The sequence below is a fragment of the Melopsittacus undulatus genome, chromosome Z (genome assembly GCF_012275295.1).
Source record: "Melopsittacus undulatus isolate bMelUnd1 chromosome Z, bMelUnd1.mat.Z, whole genome shotgun sequence".
Lineage (NCBI taxonomy): Eukaryota > Metazoa > Chordata > Aves > Psittaciformes > Psittaculidae > Melopsittacus > Melopsittacus undulatus.
The window spans coordinates 60,683,133-60,700,266 of record NC_047557.1 but is presented as its reverse complement, the minus strand read 5'-3'; the positions used below and the strand labels follow the sequence as shown (position 1 = coordinate 60,700,266).

General features: G+C 48.0%; 1 protein-coding gene across 1 annotated transcript in view; it reads left to right on the top strand.

Annotated features, from left to right (window-relative positions):
- Positions 1–16,388, top strand: part of B4GALT1 (beta-1,4-galactosyltransferase 1) — a 28,870-nt gene extending 12,482 nt beyond the window's left edge. Inside the window, exons 2-6 of the mRNA XM_034073049.1 lie at positions 1,884–2,119; positions 9,096–9,283; positions 10,649–10,771; positions 12,446–12,550; positions 13,125–16,388. Of these exons, the coding sequence (XP_033928940.1) occupies positions 1,884–2,119; positions 9,096–9,283; positions 10,649–10,771; positions 12,446–12,550; positions 13,125–13,260 (788 nt within the window). The 3' untranslated portion in view covers positions 13,261–16,388. The remainder of the gene's footprint in view (positions 1–1,883; positions 2,120–9,095; positions 9,284–10,648; positions 10,772–12,445; positions 12,551–13,124) is intronic.
- Positions 16,389–17,134: the final 746 nt, after the last annotated feature.

Genomic DNA, 17,134 nt, shown 5'->3' with positions numbered 1-17,134 from the left:
CCTCCTCACTGCCTCTGGGGATACACCAAGCACCTTTGCCTGTTTGGCTGGTCTCCTTGCCATCTTCAGCCTTGAGGGAGCATGCATTTTGAGGAGCAGCACAGCTGAGCTAAAGCAGCTTCTAGATCTGTAAGCAGCAAGTGAGCTGTACACCTGGAGCATTGTTTCTGCTTTTAGTGCAGTCACATCTTGGGGTATGCACAAGGTTGATTGGTGCTGCCACTGTCTTTCACAGCTCTAAAAGTCACTTGTGTCTTTTCTCACAGGGCTCTGTGAGGCACTGTGACACACACACACAGACATGTACATGCTGTGTGTGTCTTCAGAGGTGCATTGGGCGTCTCTTCAGCAAGTGCAAAGAGGAGATGGGAGCTCTAAGACACATGTGCCAGTGAGTGCATGCACACACATATGTGTGTTCACACCCATGTGGAGTAGAGGCAGAGGGTACAGCAGCTAAATCTCTAAGGAGTGATCCTCAGCCTGGTGTTTACAGTTAAGATCTGCTTTATGTGCGGGGGCCTCAGCATCTCTGCCCACTGCAGAGGCTTCAGTGGGAACAGGGTTTGCCTGCAAAGCCCAGTTTAGTAGCTCACCATTACTGGGAGCAGGACATGGCAGCAAGAGAGGTCCTTCTGCAGACCACTGCTGTGCTCACTGGGTTGTTGCAGCCAGCCTGTTCACCAGGGCTGGAGCTGCTGGAAGCAGATACCGTGGAAAGGCCAGCCTGGATCTAAAGAGGGGGCATGCACAAAATGTGATCCAGTGCTGTAGAGCCACGTGGCAGAGCAGAGAAACCCTGGCAAGTGATGAGCACTCGTGCAGGCACACGAGCCAAAGTCTTGCAGAGTAGGTCTTATTGGCTGTATCAGTGCCTGGGGCTGTCACTGCCCTTTCTCACTGAGTTCGGTTTTGAACAGCTATCTCAGTGGCTGCTGCCCTCTCTGTGGTGCCAGGGGGGCTTCTCAGTTTTACACATCAGTTTTGGCACAGATTATTTTGGCGGTTTCAAAACCTGCCACTGTTGAAACCATATGCAGGAATTGCCAACCACCATGCAAATCTGGATGTGTTTTTTTATAGCAGTTCTAATGTGGGACTTCTAATAAATAACAGGCATGCCTACAGAACACGGAAAATAGGAGAGAAAGAAAAAAACAAGAAGAGGGGTTTTTTTCACTTTGCATGTGTTGAGCCTTGGTGTAAGTAGTGGCATTGGTAGGAGAGCAGGGTTGTTTGAGGAGTGCTCTCAGTGTTGTGCAAGATGGGTGAGAGCACAGAGGTAACACTCTTCTGTAGACCGGTTTTGTGGCACACATGCCAGTGCTAGCACCGCTTCTGGTTTGCCAAACAGATGGGATTGTAGTGATAGGACAAGGGATAATGGGTTCAAGTATAAACTAGGGAAGTTCAAGTTGGATATAATTAGAAGTTCTTTACTGTTAGGGTGGTGAAGCACTGGAACAGTTGCCCAAAGAAGTTGTGAGTGTTCCATCCCTGGCAGTGTTCAAGGCCAGGCTGGACAAAGCCTTGGGTGACATGGTTTAGTGTGAGTTGTCCCTGCCCATGGCAGAGGGGTGGAACTGGATGATCTTAAGGTCCTGTCCAACCCTAACTATTCTATGATTCTATGACTCAATTGGCGTCAGTGACTTGGTTGGGGTCTAATACCAATAGGCTACAGCACTTGCAGGTTTGCTCTGAATGCTATTGTACGGCTGTGCCAAGCTTCAGCATCAACGTGCACCACTGGGATGTTGTGTGCATCCAGCCCACTGTATTTAAAGAACAAAACAAACCAGGAAAACAAACATGTAAAGGATGTATGCTCAGAGAAGCAGATCATGTGTGCTAAGTTGCTTTGTGCTGTGCCTCTCTTCCAGTTGGTGCGCTACATGTGGAGTTCTCCCAGCCTGTGAACCTGGACGAAGTGGCGAGACTAAACCCAGAGGTCAAAGCAGGAGGTCGTTTTGCTCCGAAGGACTGTATAGCACTTCAGAAAGTAGCAATAATCATACCCTTCAGGAACCGAGAGGAGCACCTGAAGTACTGGCTCTATTACCTGCACCCAATTCTCCAAAGGCAGCAATTAGATTATGGAGTGTATGTTATCAACCAGGTAAGATGCTCAAGGCTTAGATAGGCCTTTGTACCACTATGATTAATAGTGTCTATGCCCCGTGAAACAGAGGAGTGGTTTCTTTGTCCTCAGCAGCAGTGGTGTGGCAGGCAGGCGTAAGGTTGCTTTACAAAATAAATAAGAAAAAAAGAAAAGTGAAAATTAACATGAGCAATTAGAGCAATTTTGCTTCAATGGTTGTGATGGAAAATCTGAGGTTCCTTCTTCTGGTCAGGCACAATTCACTCTGAAGAGCTTCTGCTTAAAGAGCCCACCTGGTGAGGAGGGAGAAAATGCTTAATTGCACAACCCAATGTAACAATCTGCTACCTCTTTCCAAATGGTCCTTTTTCCCAGCTGCTGCAGGAGTTGCATACAGAGATTTTTAAGGTGACACAGTAGCATTAACGCATAATCTGGCATTGGGTGTGCCATAAAGCTGTAGGATTTCACTTTCTTGAGCAACTTCTATTCTTGTCAGTAATAGTACACAAAGTGTCAGGATGAAGAAAGAAAAGCTGTGGCAGTAGAGTCAGGTGAGTGATCTTCAGGTGAATAGAACAGAAAAGAAACAAGGGTTTTTTTTGTTGCTTTGTTGCATTTTTCTCTCAATATCTGATAGCCTTAGACCTGTCTAAGGAAAGAAAAAGGCATGTTTCATTCCAAGTAAGCTGTCTTAATTTATACCGTAATGGCGGTTAAATAATTGAGTGTTGTTCACACCTGGAGAAGCCTAAGATGTGTAGGCATTTGCATGGGCTGCAGTGTGAAAGGGCAGATGTAGTTCTGAGGGCCCCAGAGGAGATCACCAGCTGAACAATCTCACAACACAGTTTCTCTTTTGGATATGTATTTATATCCTGTTTTCTCAGCTCTGTGAAAACTGGTGTGAAATAACATGATTCTTTAAAGGTAACTCCTTAAATGTGTGGATCAGCTGATGTGTTCGTGCATATCAAACACCAGGAATACTGAAAGTGGTCGCCCAAGCGATACATTTCCTCACAAATTGAAAGCAAGGAGAGACCTTTTTCTAGAGAGGAAACTGATACTCCATTACTACTATTTCTCTTACTTTGTTCATTTCCAGGGTGCCAGAGATCTGGGCAGAAGCGATTTGTGGGGAATTAGTGGTAGCTCCCAAGCACAGCAGCCAAATTGCTCTGGTGTCTGCAGCCAGCTGTGTTTGTGGCTGCACTGCTGAGGACACAAGGTGTTTCTGCAGCATTCTGTGCCCTAAAACTGAGCCCTATAAGGTGTCCCTTCCTGTGTAATGCAAAGAGCGACTGGTGCTGCTGCGGGACAGCAACACAGGGCCAGCCCCACCCCTTCATCCTTCAGGCTGCATTCCTTGCACAGCAATGTTTACTTGTGCAAGGTACTGGTGCCACGAGGCTGCTTGAGCCATGGTCCCCACCGGTCACTGGGTGCAGGTGGGTGATGGTGGCAGGGCAACGCACCTCCCTTTCCTGAGTGTGGCTTGGAAGCAAGGTGTGTTGCCAGCAGTGGTCCTGCAGTGGCTTTGCGGAGGACCCTGGTCTGGGGACAATGCTTGTGAATGAGCAGCTGTCTCAACTGCAAAGAGCCACCAGGCAGGCATTTCCCCATCAGTGGTGTTCAAGGGTAAGGAAAGCAAGGGGCCCGGTCCCATAGTACTAATGTCGGTGCCTGTAAAGGCAGACACTGTCTGAAGCCCAGTTGGAGTTCCTGCTGCTGCTGCAATGCTGCATGCTGACTTGCATTGCCCTGCATCGCTGGCTCCTCTTCTTCTCTGGTCCTGTCCTCCAGCACTAGGGTTATGGGGCTGTCTCTGTGCTCTAAAGTAACGCTAAAGTTACTGAAGCAAATGCTGTTTTCAGATCCCTTTAGCAAAGTTTGGAATGAGAGAGAGTGATACGCAGTACACAGGCTATATACACCCTGGACACATCAAGCAGTCAGATCTAGGTTAGTAAGTGAGACTCCTTGATCTGTAAATTAAACATGCTCCTTCTGCATGCCCCTAACAAGGTATGTCTGGAAGAGTCGGAGCGATCAGTGGTAGTAAACCCACTGGATGTGTCTCTCAAGGGTGAGTGGAACACTGAATGTAGAGCGCTGCAGAAAATGTATTAATTCTGCCAGAAGTACAGTAGGAAAATGGTCTTATTTCTCTGCTGTCTTGACGATTGCTTTTCTCTTTTTCTTGTCTGTCCTTCCCTTTGCATCTGCCCTCCTTTTTTTATTTTATTTTTCCTTCTAGTGGGGAAATATTACCTTTACTTGTTAATCCTGTCTATATCAAAGCAATCACTGAAGCAAGGAGACTTACTGTGTGATCTGGTTCTTACACGCTGCCTACGTGCTCTTCTGTGCTCTGCATCTCATAGAAAGAAAGAGGAGCGCTGAGCCCTGCTACTGCTGCACTGGTAATGTCAAACTTCTTCCTTTCAGCGCAATGTGTTTCCATCACAAGTCTGTCCTGTCTTCACCATGCTGTACTTGTGTGCCTGAATGCCTCAGGGCAGGACTTGGCTGAAGTCAGGGGGATAATGTTTGTAAATGTAACAGGAGCCAGTGGAAAAAATATATATTATGCTTCACCCTCCTCACGTGCCCCAAGCAAAACCTAGGCCTGACACAGGAAATAGCAGTTGTAGGACTTTTCAAGATGTGGACATGCGGCTGTACATGCTTGCTGTAGCATCCACTCGCAGCCATCCGAGCTTGATTGCACCGAACGAGAAGGCAGTGGTGACATTGTGGTGCCGCAAATAGCTTTGCAGCTGGACTGAAGTTGGGGAGGCGTTGCAAATCCCCTGAAAACCATGCAGTTCAGCCGTGTTCCACTGGCCCCTGCAGTGTTCTCAATAGTGATTTTCCAGAGTGTGTGTGTAGATGTGCCTGCAGAGTGGTTAGGCCATCACACTGATCCATGTTATTCTGCAGGAGGTATCAGGACCCCCCAGGTTTGTGGGCAGAGGAGGGAATTGTGCTCAGCTCCTTCTTACCCTCTCAGTGGTGGGGGAGGTGAGTTTCCTCTGCAGCTCCTTTCTCCTAAGCATCTCCTTCTGTCTCTGTAAGACTCTGGAAATCTGTTTCTACCTGCTCCTCAAGACCACTGGAGCATGGTCTTTAACATGGACATTGTGGGTCAGGTTGATGTGTCAGATCTCTGACATAGCTAGCAGCCTCCTGTTGGAGGTGATGGTTCTCTTCTAGCTGTCCAGAAACATGTATCCTCACCATTACCATCCTGAGACCTGGAGAGCATAGGATTCAAGTGAGAGAGATGCAGCTACAGGTCCTCTGCAGTGCTGTGCAGTGTTCAGGAGGATCTCAGATCTGCCTTCTATATGTAATTGGGCTGCAAGATAAAATTGGGATGGATGTCTTCTTGCTGATTTTCAGGTGCTTTAGCTTGAATGACAGTTCCAAAACTTCAGTTTTATCTGGTGCTAAAAGAAGGTAGCATCCTTTGGAAGGTCTGGCTGAGCAAACCAGAGTCAGCAAAGGTAAGGGATGGGAAGTAAAAAAGCCTCCATGTTCTTTTGCTCAGGCTGATTGTCTCTGGGTGTGAGAATGAGTTAGTGTCAGATCCTGTAAGACTGAGGCAGGAGGTTGTCCTCCTTCAGCCAGTCTCTTGTGGACCACAGAATGGGGATGGACTTGAATGTATTGGATGAGACAGGGAGACTGAAATCAGGAGCCACAACCTGGTGCTGAGTACCAGCGCTGAACTCAGACATGGGCTGAGTTTCAGGACAAGAGAACATAGGGAAAGAATTGTCAGGGGAGAAAAACAGCAAAAGTGTTCTTGGACTATATCTCTTCTGGTTGAAGACTATATCTCTTCCGGATGCTGTGTTTAGAGCTTGGCTGCACTGTCAAAGCAGCAGCCCTTGTGCACTGTCTGCATCTTCAGGATGATGCTCCTCTGTCTAAGCAAATCCAAACTAATCCATTTCCTTGTGACAAATAACAGGGAGCCTCTGTGGGATGAACTGCTGCCAAGCAGAGGCAAGGACTGGAGGTTGCTTCAGCTGTGCTTCATCTGTTCACTGAAGGAGTGGTACTGTGCCTTTTGCTGTCCTGGCAGGGACAGCAGCACAAAAAGGAGATTTCCCAACTCTGCTTTCTTTCAAAAAGCTGTGGATCAGTCAGAGATGGAAGTTTACAGCATGTGTCTGAGTTTTGGGAGATCTGAATCTCAGGTACTGCAAGCACACCAGTGCTTCCACACTGCCTTAGGTAAAGAAACAGAGCTTTCTCCAAAAGAGCAAAACCTCTTGTCAGTCTTCTTTCACTCCAACACAACGCTGTAGAGCCCTGCATACCTCCTGGGACAGAAAACCAGCCTCCTACCATCAGAGGAGTCACCACTAATACTAGCATTGCAAGGCTTGCTGCATGAGCTACCTGCTCACTGTAAAGTTACTAAAAAATGGCTTGAAAAGGAGTTCTCTTATTTGGTTGTGATCTTTTTTTTATTCCTCCCCCCCCGGCCTTTTGGATCCCACAGTGTGAACCTGTGTGTCCATTTGGGAGGAGAGCAGCAGTGCCCACGTGAAGTGTTTGGTGTGTGTCTGGTCCTTCTCCACATAGGGGGCCCTGGTGTTGGCTCTGATGGGTGAGGGGACAGGAAGGGTCCCAGATACTTGTGATCTGGTCACTGCACTGCCCTTTTGGGTTTTTTCAGGGAGAGGTTTAAAATCAAAGCTCCCCATAGCACTATTAATCCTCAAGTGTCACCTAGAGCAGTTAGAGGCCACCTGAAGGCATGGTTTAATTGTGGCTGAGCCTCTGCCTGTAATAATATTGGCGTGAAGCACCCTTTGCCTTGAAATTTCATTACAAAAAGAGCAGCCAAAGGGTATGAAATGAAGACAGTCTTGTAGACCTGACCCCAGCAGGTGCTCTGGGGTATGAGCACACTGCATTGTGCACCAGCACCAGGAAAAGCCCCCATTTTGAGTACAGAGCCAGGGCTGGGTTTGATGCTGTGGGACCTGAGGAGCATGGGGCAGCTGGTGCTGGGCAGCCCCCTTTGCTGGGGGAAGAAAACCCTTCAATCCCACAGCCTCAGCCGCTCCCTCTCACCAGCCTCTTTGCTCATCTCACCCTCATTTACTGCACTCAGGTTTTCACTGCTCTTACTTACAAATGATGGGTGATCATCTTCCCACCACCTTAGTAATTGCTTGAACCCTTTTGGGTTTTCGGTGAGGATGCTGAGAATCCTCCTCCATGAAAACTCACTCCTCCCTGTGAAACCTTTTATGCCTGAGGCAGGTGATGAATGCTTTGAAAATCTAGGTTTGACACTTGAATGTTAAAACCTTCATTTGAAAGGTATCTGTGGCTGTTTCAAGAACCTGCCTTGGCTCTCTAGCCACAGGTCCATTAACCAGTCTGGATTAAACAGTTTCCAAAGTGATTATTTATTAACCAGGCAAAGGCAGCCGGGATGAGGTGATGTTTTAAGCTGCTGCTCCTTGGGCACAGTATTTTACCTGCCTTGATTCGTGTCCCATGCTGGTGTGGGTACCAGATGGTGTGGGGATGACTTGCCCAGTTGGAGAAGTGGGGGGTCCTTTGGCTCAGTACTGCTCAGAGAATGTGGAGGAGGAAAGGTGGGATGTGGTAGCAGAGAAAGAACCTGGCAGTCTTGGTTTCCAGGCTGGCAAAAAACTTCAGCCTCCTTCGGTGATGTCGTATGAGTTTCCTTCTGCCTGCTTTGATGCCCTCCACAGGGTTTGGGTTTGAAGCTGTTGCTGCAAAGTTGAGTCCTTGATTGGAAACCCCTACTGTCAAACCACTGGTATTCTTGGGTTTGTGGGTATGATGTTTTCCCAAGAGTACTCGAGCAATTTGCAAGCCTGTACTTGTGTTCAAAGCCATGTGTGCTTTTGAAATGTGTCTGCCTGTGAGAGGCCAGGCTGATTCTCCTCAGGCACCTTATTGCTTAGGGAGGAGAGCAGATATTTTCCTGCCCTGCTCCACAGGTCCCTTTGTAAATTGTACCTGTTCTGGGGTATAAACGTGCCCTGCTGCAGTGTCACCTCTGTTCAGTCCTTCCCATCGTGGTGACTGCCCTCCTGGTTCCATTTTCTCCACGAGGCTCCTGGGACAGGTGGTGGGTCGTGCTGTGCTCGGGTGCTTGGTGTGTGAGCCATAGCCCTTGCAGGAAGCAGGTCACACTGTCCTGCCATCCAGTAAACACGGCTGTGTGTCCCAGCAGTGCCTTTTCCAGGGCTTGGGCAGCATTCTGCTCCCATGTGTGCACAGCTGCACAGGACTCGTCACAGGAGCAGGAGCTCCTGGTGCCACGCGGAGCTTTGCTGATCAGGTCAGGCATGTGCTGCTCAGCCGAGGCCATGCCAGTCCTGCAGCCCTGTTGTAGCAGAGCTGAGGAGGAGGGTGCTGCAATCCAGGCCACAGAAGGGTTTTGGTCCATGGTCCTTATCCTGGCAGTAAGCTATAGCACTGCCAAGGTTTCTCTGCAGCAAGGGTTCCATCTTCCAGAGGGGCTCATTTCTCTTTGATTTTCTCAGCTGCTGTGGGAAGTCCCAGCTGCTTGCCCTGGCAGTCCATAAGTCACTGAACTTTAATCCAATTATCACAAAAGTCACTCTTGAAATGCCTGTGTGTGGGGTGGGATGGGGGAACTGCTCAGCATCAAACCTGCCTTCTTGGAGCCTTTCACCAAGAAACAGGAGCTGAGCCAGGTCCAGCCTTTCCTCGGCAGTTGCCCCTGCCCCTGCGGTTTGCAGCTGGCTCAGATGCTGTCGTTTTATGGACAACATTCCAGGGGGGCTCCCTGTGGATGTCCTGTGGGATGCTGGGGGAGAGATGCTCAAGCTCGAGCTCAGTCTGTCACAGGCACACCAACCCCATGCAGCAACACCGGTGTCCGGCAGCAGGTAAGAAACTGCTGATGTCAAATGTTAAATTTAAGTCACTTAACTGCTTTTTTCTTGTTTTTGTTTTAATTTAGGATGGAGAGGAAGAGTTTAACCGTGCTAAACTGCTGAATATAGGATTTGCAGAGGCTCTGAAAGAGTATGACTATGATTGCTTTGTGTTTAGTGACGTAGACCTCATCCCAATGGATGACAGGAACACCTACAAATGTTACAGCCAGCCACGGCACCTCTCTGTATCCATGGATAAATTCGGATTCCGGTGAGATGCCTTTTGGAAGGGCTTTTCATTCTTCATGTTGCTGTTAGGCTAACAGGCTAGGCACAGTGTTACACATCCCCACCCTCTGTGAAAGCATGGGAAAATGTCTCTTGCAAAAGCCTGTCTTGGCGTGCGTGTTCCTGTAGGGAAAGGGTGGCTGGGAGCAGGATGGGATCGGGTCGGATCAGCTGGAGGGGAGGAAAGGGGGAAATGCAGCTGAGTGGTTTATTAACATTCACAGCTTCTGGAAAGTGAAATGCAGAGCAAGGAAAAACTAGGAGTCTGTAGTTCTGCAGATGCCTGCCTATCCCTTCTTGTGTTTCAGGTTGGAAGACAGCTAGTGTTTCCACACAGTCTGAAAAGTGAGACACTCATGCAGTGAGAATTATGTGCAGCTTTAAAAAGACTGCACCAGATGCTATTTTAAGAGCAAAATGAAGTATTTTTGGCTGTTTGATATTGGGCCACTGAGGGAACTGCCCTAAAGTCTGAGAGCAGCACAAACGAAATGCCTTTCAGCATACATTTGCACTCAGCAAGCTGCTCTAGACAAAAATGTGTCTTTTCCTGTCCATGTTTTCCTTTTCTTTCCCTACCCCAAATCCCCGGTGGGGAGTTCAGAAGCTCATCTATAAAGTGAAAACCAGTCGTGGCCCCTGGTGTCCGGTAGTGCTAAAGATGGTGTTGGTGGCAAGACCCCGGCACATCCCCACTCCAGACCCTACTAGCTCTGCTTAGAGCACACAGTCACTAGCACCACAGCAGCTGAAGTTTCTTCTTGCAGCTAGGTGAAGCTTAGAGCAGAAATGCAGGCCCTGGGAGTTTCTTCTGCTTGTTGAAGCAGATGCAAGGTCTGCAGCAGGTCCTGGTGATCCCTGTGTGGGCCCCCTCCTTGTGCTGTGGGTCTGAGTTTCATAAGTCCCCAATCCCTTGGTCAATTGTCCCGTTTTGCGCAGCAGCTAGTTGGCTGTGGATGTGTAAGGTCATGCTGCTGGCTCAGCTGTGTGCTATGAGCTTTCCTTTGGCGCACTGTGGAGCCCCAGGAGCCGTGGGAGAAGGTTCTGCAGCACCTCCAATGCCTTGCTGCTCCTGGGGCATGTATGTCACCCATCTGCCCTTTGGTGAGGCGATGTGCTTCTCACCAGCCTGTCCTTTGAGGACAGCATACTTCTAAGCGAAAGGCTGTAGCCATTGCCAATTGCCAGCTGTATTTGGGACTGAACCCACCAGCTCCTTCTGCTTTGTGGTGGGTGCTGGCTGATTGCAGGCTGGGATGAAGGACTGTGGCAAGCCCTGTTTGGGTGGGGAGGCTGCTCCTCAGCTAGCACCTCTCCTCCTCTAATGTCCTTTCCTCTCTGCTTTCAGGCTGCCTTACAATCAGTATTTCGGAGGTGTGTCTGCCTTGAGCAAAGAACAGTTCACAAAGATCAATGGGTTCCCAAACAACTACTGGGGCTGGGGTGGCGAAGATGATGACATTTATAACAGGTAAATAAATACACTCCTTGGCACCTGGAGTGCTTCCAGGGTGGAGATGAGCACAGATCTGCTGCTGTCACCCGGATGAGGGGGTGCAGGATGTCTTTTCACCCCAGTCACGGGAGCCTCCCCTCTGGGTGAGGGAAAGAGGTGTCTCAGTGAAAGCATGCTCTTCCTGCTGGGTGCTGGCACCCATCTTGCAGCTCCCAAGGTGGGTCCAGGTGACAGAGATCCCACCCCTGTCCCACACACACGTCACGTGTTCACCACACACCTCTGGAAGCATCCACACCAATGCACAGGTTGGAGCAGCATGCTTATGGGTCTCCCAGCACTGGCTGAAGAAAGGGGATTCAGGGCATGATGAAAGGAGAAACTTTAACCCAATGCAGTCCAAGGCTTGCCTGGGTCTGCAGCCTGGTGGCAGATCTCTTTGTTCCCAGGAGAGCTTTGTTTGTTGGTCTGTAAGCAGCATTAAAGAACACCGAGAGCTGTCGCTTCCTGCCGGGAAGGAAACCAAACAAGGCTCAGAACTGCAAGAGAGGAGGAAGGTGTTTGCATGGGGCAGGCTGGGACCACCCCTCCGTGAAAACCAAGGCAGAAGGTGGACATGGCATTGTGCTACCTTATGGATGTGCGTCCCTAGGACAGTCACTGAGAGTGAGAAGTCATTGAGGGAGTAGATTTGGGAAGCAGTCTTCATGTTTCTCAATGAAAAAACCACTCTGCATGGTCTTTTCTCAGGGCTTTCCAAGCTTTTCTGGAGTTCCAGAAGGAAATTCCTAAAAATGCTTATACCTTCCTGAGGTTCAGCACTTCTGTTTGATAAACCAAGTGAGAGACAACCTTCCAGTGGTACAGGGCATTCACAGCAGGGTGGTAGTCCTCTCTTTTCAGGACACTATTTTTGAGCAGCAGAGTATGCTACATAGGAATGAAAAGGGAGACACAAAGATAAAGAATCACAGAATGATTTGGGTTGGAAGGGACCTTAAAGCTCATCCAGGTCTAATCCCCTGCCATGGGCAGGGACACCTTCCACTAGACAAGGTTGCTCTAAGCCCCATCCAACCCGGCCTTGAACACTGCCAGGGATGAGGCTGCCACAGCTTCTCTGAGCACCCTGTGCCAGCACCTCAGCACCCTCATGGTGAAGAAATCAGGTACTTCTCTAGCATTGGTGTGCATGAACTGCAGGTGCCTTGCGGAGAGCGTGCGAACAAAGGCAGGCTGTCACTTGCCCAATGGGTCTCAGCAAGAACCACTGTGGCTCCGACCGTGTGTCCCCTCTCTTGCTCCTTCACCACCATTCACTTCAGTTTCCACCAGCACTGCAGTTTTCACATCCCAAATGAATGCTCTTCTGGCTCTTTTCCAGATAGGTTAAAAACTAGGTGCCTCCCATTCGCATTCCAGCCTTCAGCCTGGAACAAGATTAATGTGGCCAAAGGCCACTGTTGGTGTAGGTCAGAGTGTAGTGAATTAGGGGGTCCTTGGTATTTGCAGGGGGACATCTCTTCCTCATGATGATGTGCCTTTGTGGAAAGGGTCTGGCTTTCCCCTGTCTTTCAGCATTGGCAATCCTGCAAGAGGACTAGCAACAGTGGTGGTTTATGGAAGAAGTGGCAGAGCATCCAACATCTGTTGCCTGTCACAGGTGCTTAATACACTTGCTTTTTACAGGCTGGTGTTTAAAGGCATGGGAATATCTCGTCCAGATGCCATCACTGGGAAGTGCAGAATGATTCGGCATTCCCGGGACCGGAAGAATGAGCCCAACCCTGAGAGGTGCGTGTCCCCGTACCATAGCCAGTTCAAGAGGTGCCTCCCACCCTCGTTGCTCCAGCTGCTTGGCTTCCTCTTTGCCAGGCAAAAAGCCTTATCATGGAAGGCCTGTGGCCATCCCCTTGCTTGCTGACCTTTCTGTGAGCTGCCCCTTGCTCTCCTCACTTTATTACATTGCTACAGACCTTTTACCCAATATTTCTTCTTTTTTTTTTTTTTTCCTTAAATGCAGCAAATTACTCTCCAAGTAATTGTTTCCAGCTTGTCTTTGGCATATAAAACCTGAGCTCTATTGCAGAGCTGGAAAAGGACCCATGTGATTTAAAAGCTTGTCTGCTTTTTCCTGGCTAAAATTTTACCCTCTAGAGATGCCTTTGCCCACTGCTCAGGCTGGCCAAATCTGAGAGTTTGTGGGACCCATACTAACAATATTCAGGTTGTATTTAAAACACGAGATGCTTCCTGAGAGGTTATAGAAATGTCGTGCAGAATTCAGGTACTTTAAATGGCTTTTGCCTTTTTCTTTCTGTTTCTCCCACCCCTTCCTTGTTTTCATTTTCTCTACCACCTTCTGCAGGTTCGACCGAATTGCTCACACAAGGGAGACAATGAGCTCTGACGGCTTAAACACGCTATCCTACAAGGTCTTAAGAACTGACAAGTACCCTCTGTATACAAGGATCACAGTGGATATTGGCTCACCAAATAGCTAACATCACCAACAGGAGAGAGACCTTGCCTGTGTGGACATCTGGCCTCACTGATGCTTTATATCTGCTGGTTTTCTAATGGTTGCAATGAACAGCAACAACAACAAAAGGCCTCTTTTGGCATGCCAAAGTGTCTCCCTTATTGGTTGGACAAGTGCTTTTATTGTTTTTTTTAAATTCCAAACTTGACTTTACACAACTTTCTAGCTCTCCTTTGTTTTGTAAGTCCAGGAGCTGTACATAGGAGTTGTAAATACTTACTTTGCCAGAAAACATTGAATCTGATCTGTTTGCTGCAGTGCTCCCCATGTTGAGCTTATTACTGGACCCAAACTGTACTGATTACAACTGTGATGCATCAGCAATTACTGCCCATGACATTTGATATTTTAAATGAGGCTGTTGAAAATATTCCTTTTAATTCAATCCTGGTTTTACTTTATGAAGGACTGTAAAATGCTGCTAAAATTGTTCAAGTTTACGCTTTGCATTAGATTTGGTTTGGGGTTTCTTTGTTTTTTAATGCAGACAACACCATATATTTTTCTCTTATAGTGACCAAAACAAACATTTCTGAATGCAGAGCAAGTGTTGAACTAGCTGAATTCACTGAATGTCATTTCTTTTAGCCTCAAAGGAGGCTTTGAATGACTTGAGCCAGAGTTTGCCAGTAAGCTCTCTGCATAGTGTAGGAGCAACACAGATGGCATCTGCAAAAACCTCTGGCTTCAGACAACCTTGCTTCTGGATGTCACAGTGAGTTTGTGCCTCACCACAGCATCACCTGAGGTCTTTTGGGGAGTGGAGGGGGAAGGTGGTTGGGTTTTTTTCCCCTTGGAAATAAAGAGGGGTTAATTGGGTTGCACAAAGAAATTCTGGCCTTAAAATCTGCTGACACATGTTAACAGTGGTAAAAGGTTACCAGTTAAACATTGTCTAAACTGAGGGTTTTTTTCCTGTAAGGTCATGCATAAAACTTGAATTCACTTATTACTCTTGTTGTTGTAACATTTTAATAACTTTTAAAAGTTTTTTAAAGTAATTTGTATATCATAAGCAATATATTTAATACCAGATTAAACTAGGGTGCAGCATAATAGGATATGATTCAAGGCCTCTTTTATCTTCAGACGAGTAGGCTCTTTATGTGCGTCATTATTATAAGCCATGTATTATATTTGCTCTGTGTATTTGTCCATAAAATCTCCTGCGGTGCTGAGATGCTTGCAGCAGGGCTGACATCCAACTGGTCTTTCTTTGCCTTAAGCCTGTTGCAATTGTGTCCTCTACCAGGAAATTCCCTTCTGACTTTCTCAGGCTCTGAGGCTCATGCACGTTTGCAGTACTGTTTTTTGTCAGACACCCTGCTTTTCCTTCCCATGACCATGTGAAAGCCGCAAGTACTGACACCCAGGGAGCTGGTTTCAATGATTTAAACCTCTCAGCCAGAGCCGAGAACTGAATTCCTTCTGGTGAGTATGCTGCCAGCAGCTCTGACCACAGCAATTTGCACTTCCTTGGCCTGTGCTGAAGGCTGTTAAAATCAGGGACACTCATTGTTGGATTGGGGATCATCTTCAGCACTGCCTTTTTTTTTCTTTTGGGGTTTTTTTTTCTCTTTTTTTTTTTGTGGCTTGGATTGGATTTTTGTTGATACCCGAAGGTTTTGCTGAACCCTGCGCTGCAGGGGTGGGATCCTGCAGGGGACAGGGGACACTGCATTTCTCCTTAGGCTCATTGTGTGCATGCAGACTTCAGTCACTAGGGAGACACCCACTGCCTTTTCAGTCTTGCTTTGAAAAGTTGTTCAACCCCTTTGCTTAGAAGCTGTTGCTGTCCAGACCTGCTGTTTCAGTAATGCTGGGAGCTGAGCAAAGGTGGGTTTGCGTGGAGCAGGAGCAAAGCACAAGGAAATCATATACCTTTCAGAGCTGTCACTGGTGTTTATCATTGCATTAAAAACCTGACTGTGCTTTGGCAGGTCAGGCTCCAGCTCTTGCAGGTAAGGGAATACAGGAAGAGGATGCGTTGCAGAAGTCAGGTCAAGTCTATCTGTAAAACAGTGGTATGGAAGTAGTCTGAACCAGTAATGGAAACACAGATGGGGACTTCAGGTTTTACTGGTTCAAAGGTGCCTTAGAAGCAGGGCCCTGCTCCCACAGGTGGCACATTAGCACCAAAACTCACCAAGGCTGGCTGAAAGTGGCAGGTCTTGGCAGAGAACACATCGGGTTTGTGCTGAGCCCTTTGCAAGTTGAGCAGTTGGGACCTTCGGCTGTTGTGGTGTCTGTCTGTAACAGGTTATGCCTAGGGGCTGCCTGTTGTAACTGAGTGGTTGGTTTTGTTGGGTTTTGCGGTTATTTCCTTGCCTTGGGATTCTCTGAAGATTAGAAAAAAGTTAGTGTAACGACTCATTCTGCTGTTTGCTGAAATCATTGGATATTGTGGTGGCGGTCTGAGCACTTGTTTCTGGCTGTTGCAATCAAAGGTTTCTACACATGTGCCTTGAAAGAGCAGAGAAATGGAAACTGGAAAACCAGGAAACGTGAAAACCATTTTCAGCAGAGAGGCACTAGTGGGTGAAGAAACTGTTGCTTAGTTTCTCTTCTGCTGCTCAAGCTGCAAGCCATGTAAAAGCAGAAGCTGCCTTTCATTACTCATTTCACCTTTTGGTGCTGACCCATGATTTCCAGATACCCCCATGTAAACTATATCAAACTTGTTAAATGCTCTTGACTCAATCTGCCCATGAAATTTCTCTCACTTGGATTTTCAGGGGCCTTTCCTACAAACCCTCATGTTGACACAAATGAATTCTGGCCATAGCCTGTGGTGGGTGGTGGTTTTTCCTCTCATACTGGTAACAGCACTCAAAGCGATACTGTGTATAACGGCTGAAACCCAGAGCAAATAGCTGCAAAGGAAATGGTAGTGCTTGGTTCCTTTGGGATGACTGTTGGGATGAAGGAGGATCCTGGAATGCATCTTTTCCCTGGGCTATTACTTGTCTACTGGACTGCTTATGGGTTTCCTGTAGATGGTTTTGCTTTTGCATTTTATCATTTCTGTATCAAGGGATGTATAATCTGATTCTTACTTTACTGTTCTGTCAAATAAAGTATTTTCACTTATGCTGTCTGCCTGCATTGCTCTGAATTACCCCTCTGGCTGGATGGGAGTCTGGTTGATGGGGTGGACTGAGCCATGTCTTAGCTTCCTTGCAGTAACTTCCATAGGTTGGAAGGGACCACAAGGATGATCTGGTCCAGCCTTTCTAGGCAAAGCATGACCTAGACGAGATGTCCCAGCACCCTGTGCAGATGAATCCAAGTGTCCAATCTTTTAAGCTCTCTCTAGCTTTCCGCCCCTCTGGCTGTCCCACTGAGTGAATTTCTGCACTGCAATGTTTTTACTGGCATTAGAGAAACAGGGATCCCCACGTGACACCAGAAAACCATAGCATAAGCCATTTACCAGTGGGTAGAGGGACAGCACACAAACCCCTCCTGAAGCCAGGCAGGGGATACAAGCCCTCACCCAGGCTGTCGGTTGGCTGCTTGGGGGAAACAGGCCACTGCTTGCTCCTCGGGTGCTTGTGGGTTTGGCTAGAGCGTGGAAATGCAGAAGTCATTCCTGGGAAACTGATGCAAACGTTTGCCTGTGTTCCTTGGCACTTTCTCATGAACACAGTTTCCATGGAAGAGATCCTTCTGGCTGCAAGTCGGTGACTATGACTAGGCGGCTAGAGGGAGTGCTCAGCAGGGAAAGGGGCTTGCTCCCAGCTGGGGCACAGTGGGCAGGACATCCCAAAGCCTCTCAGTTGTGTGGAAGTATGGTACTGACAGAGGGCTCTGGAGCAGGCTACTGGCCTCTGCCA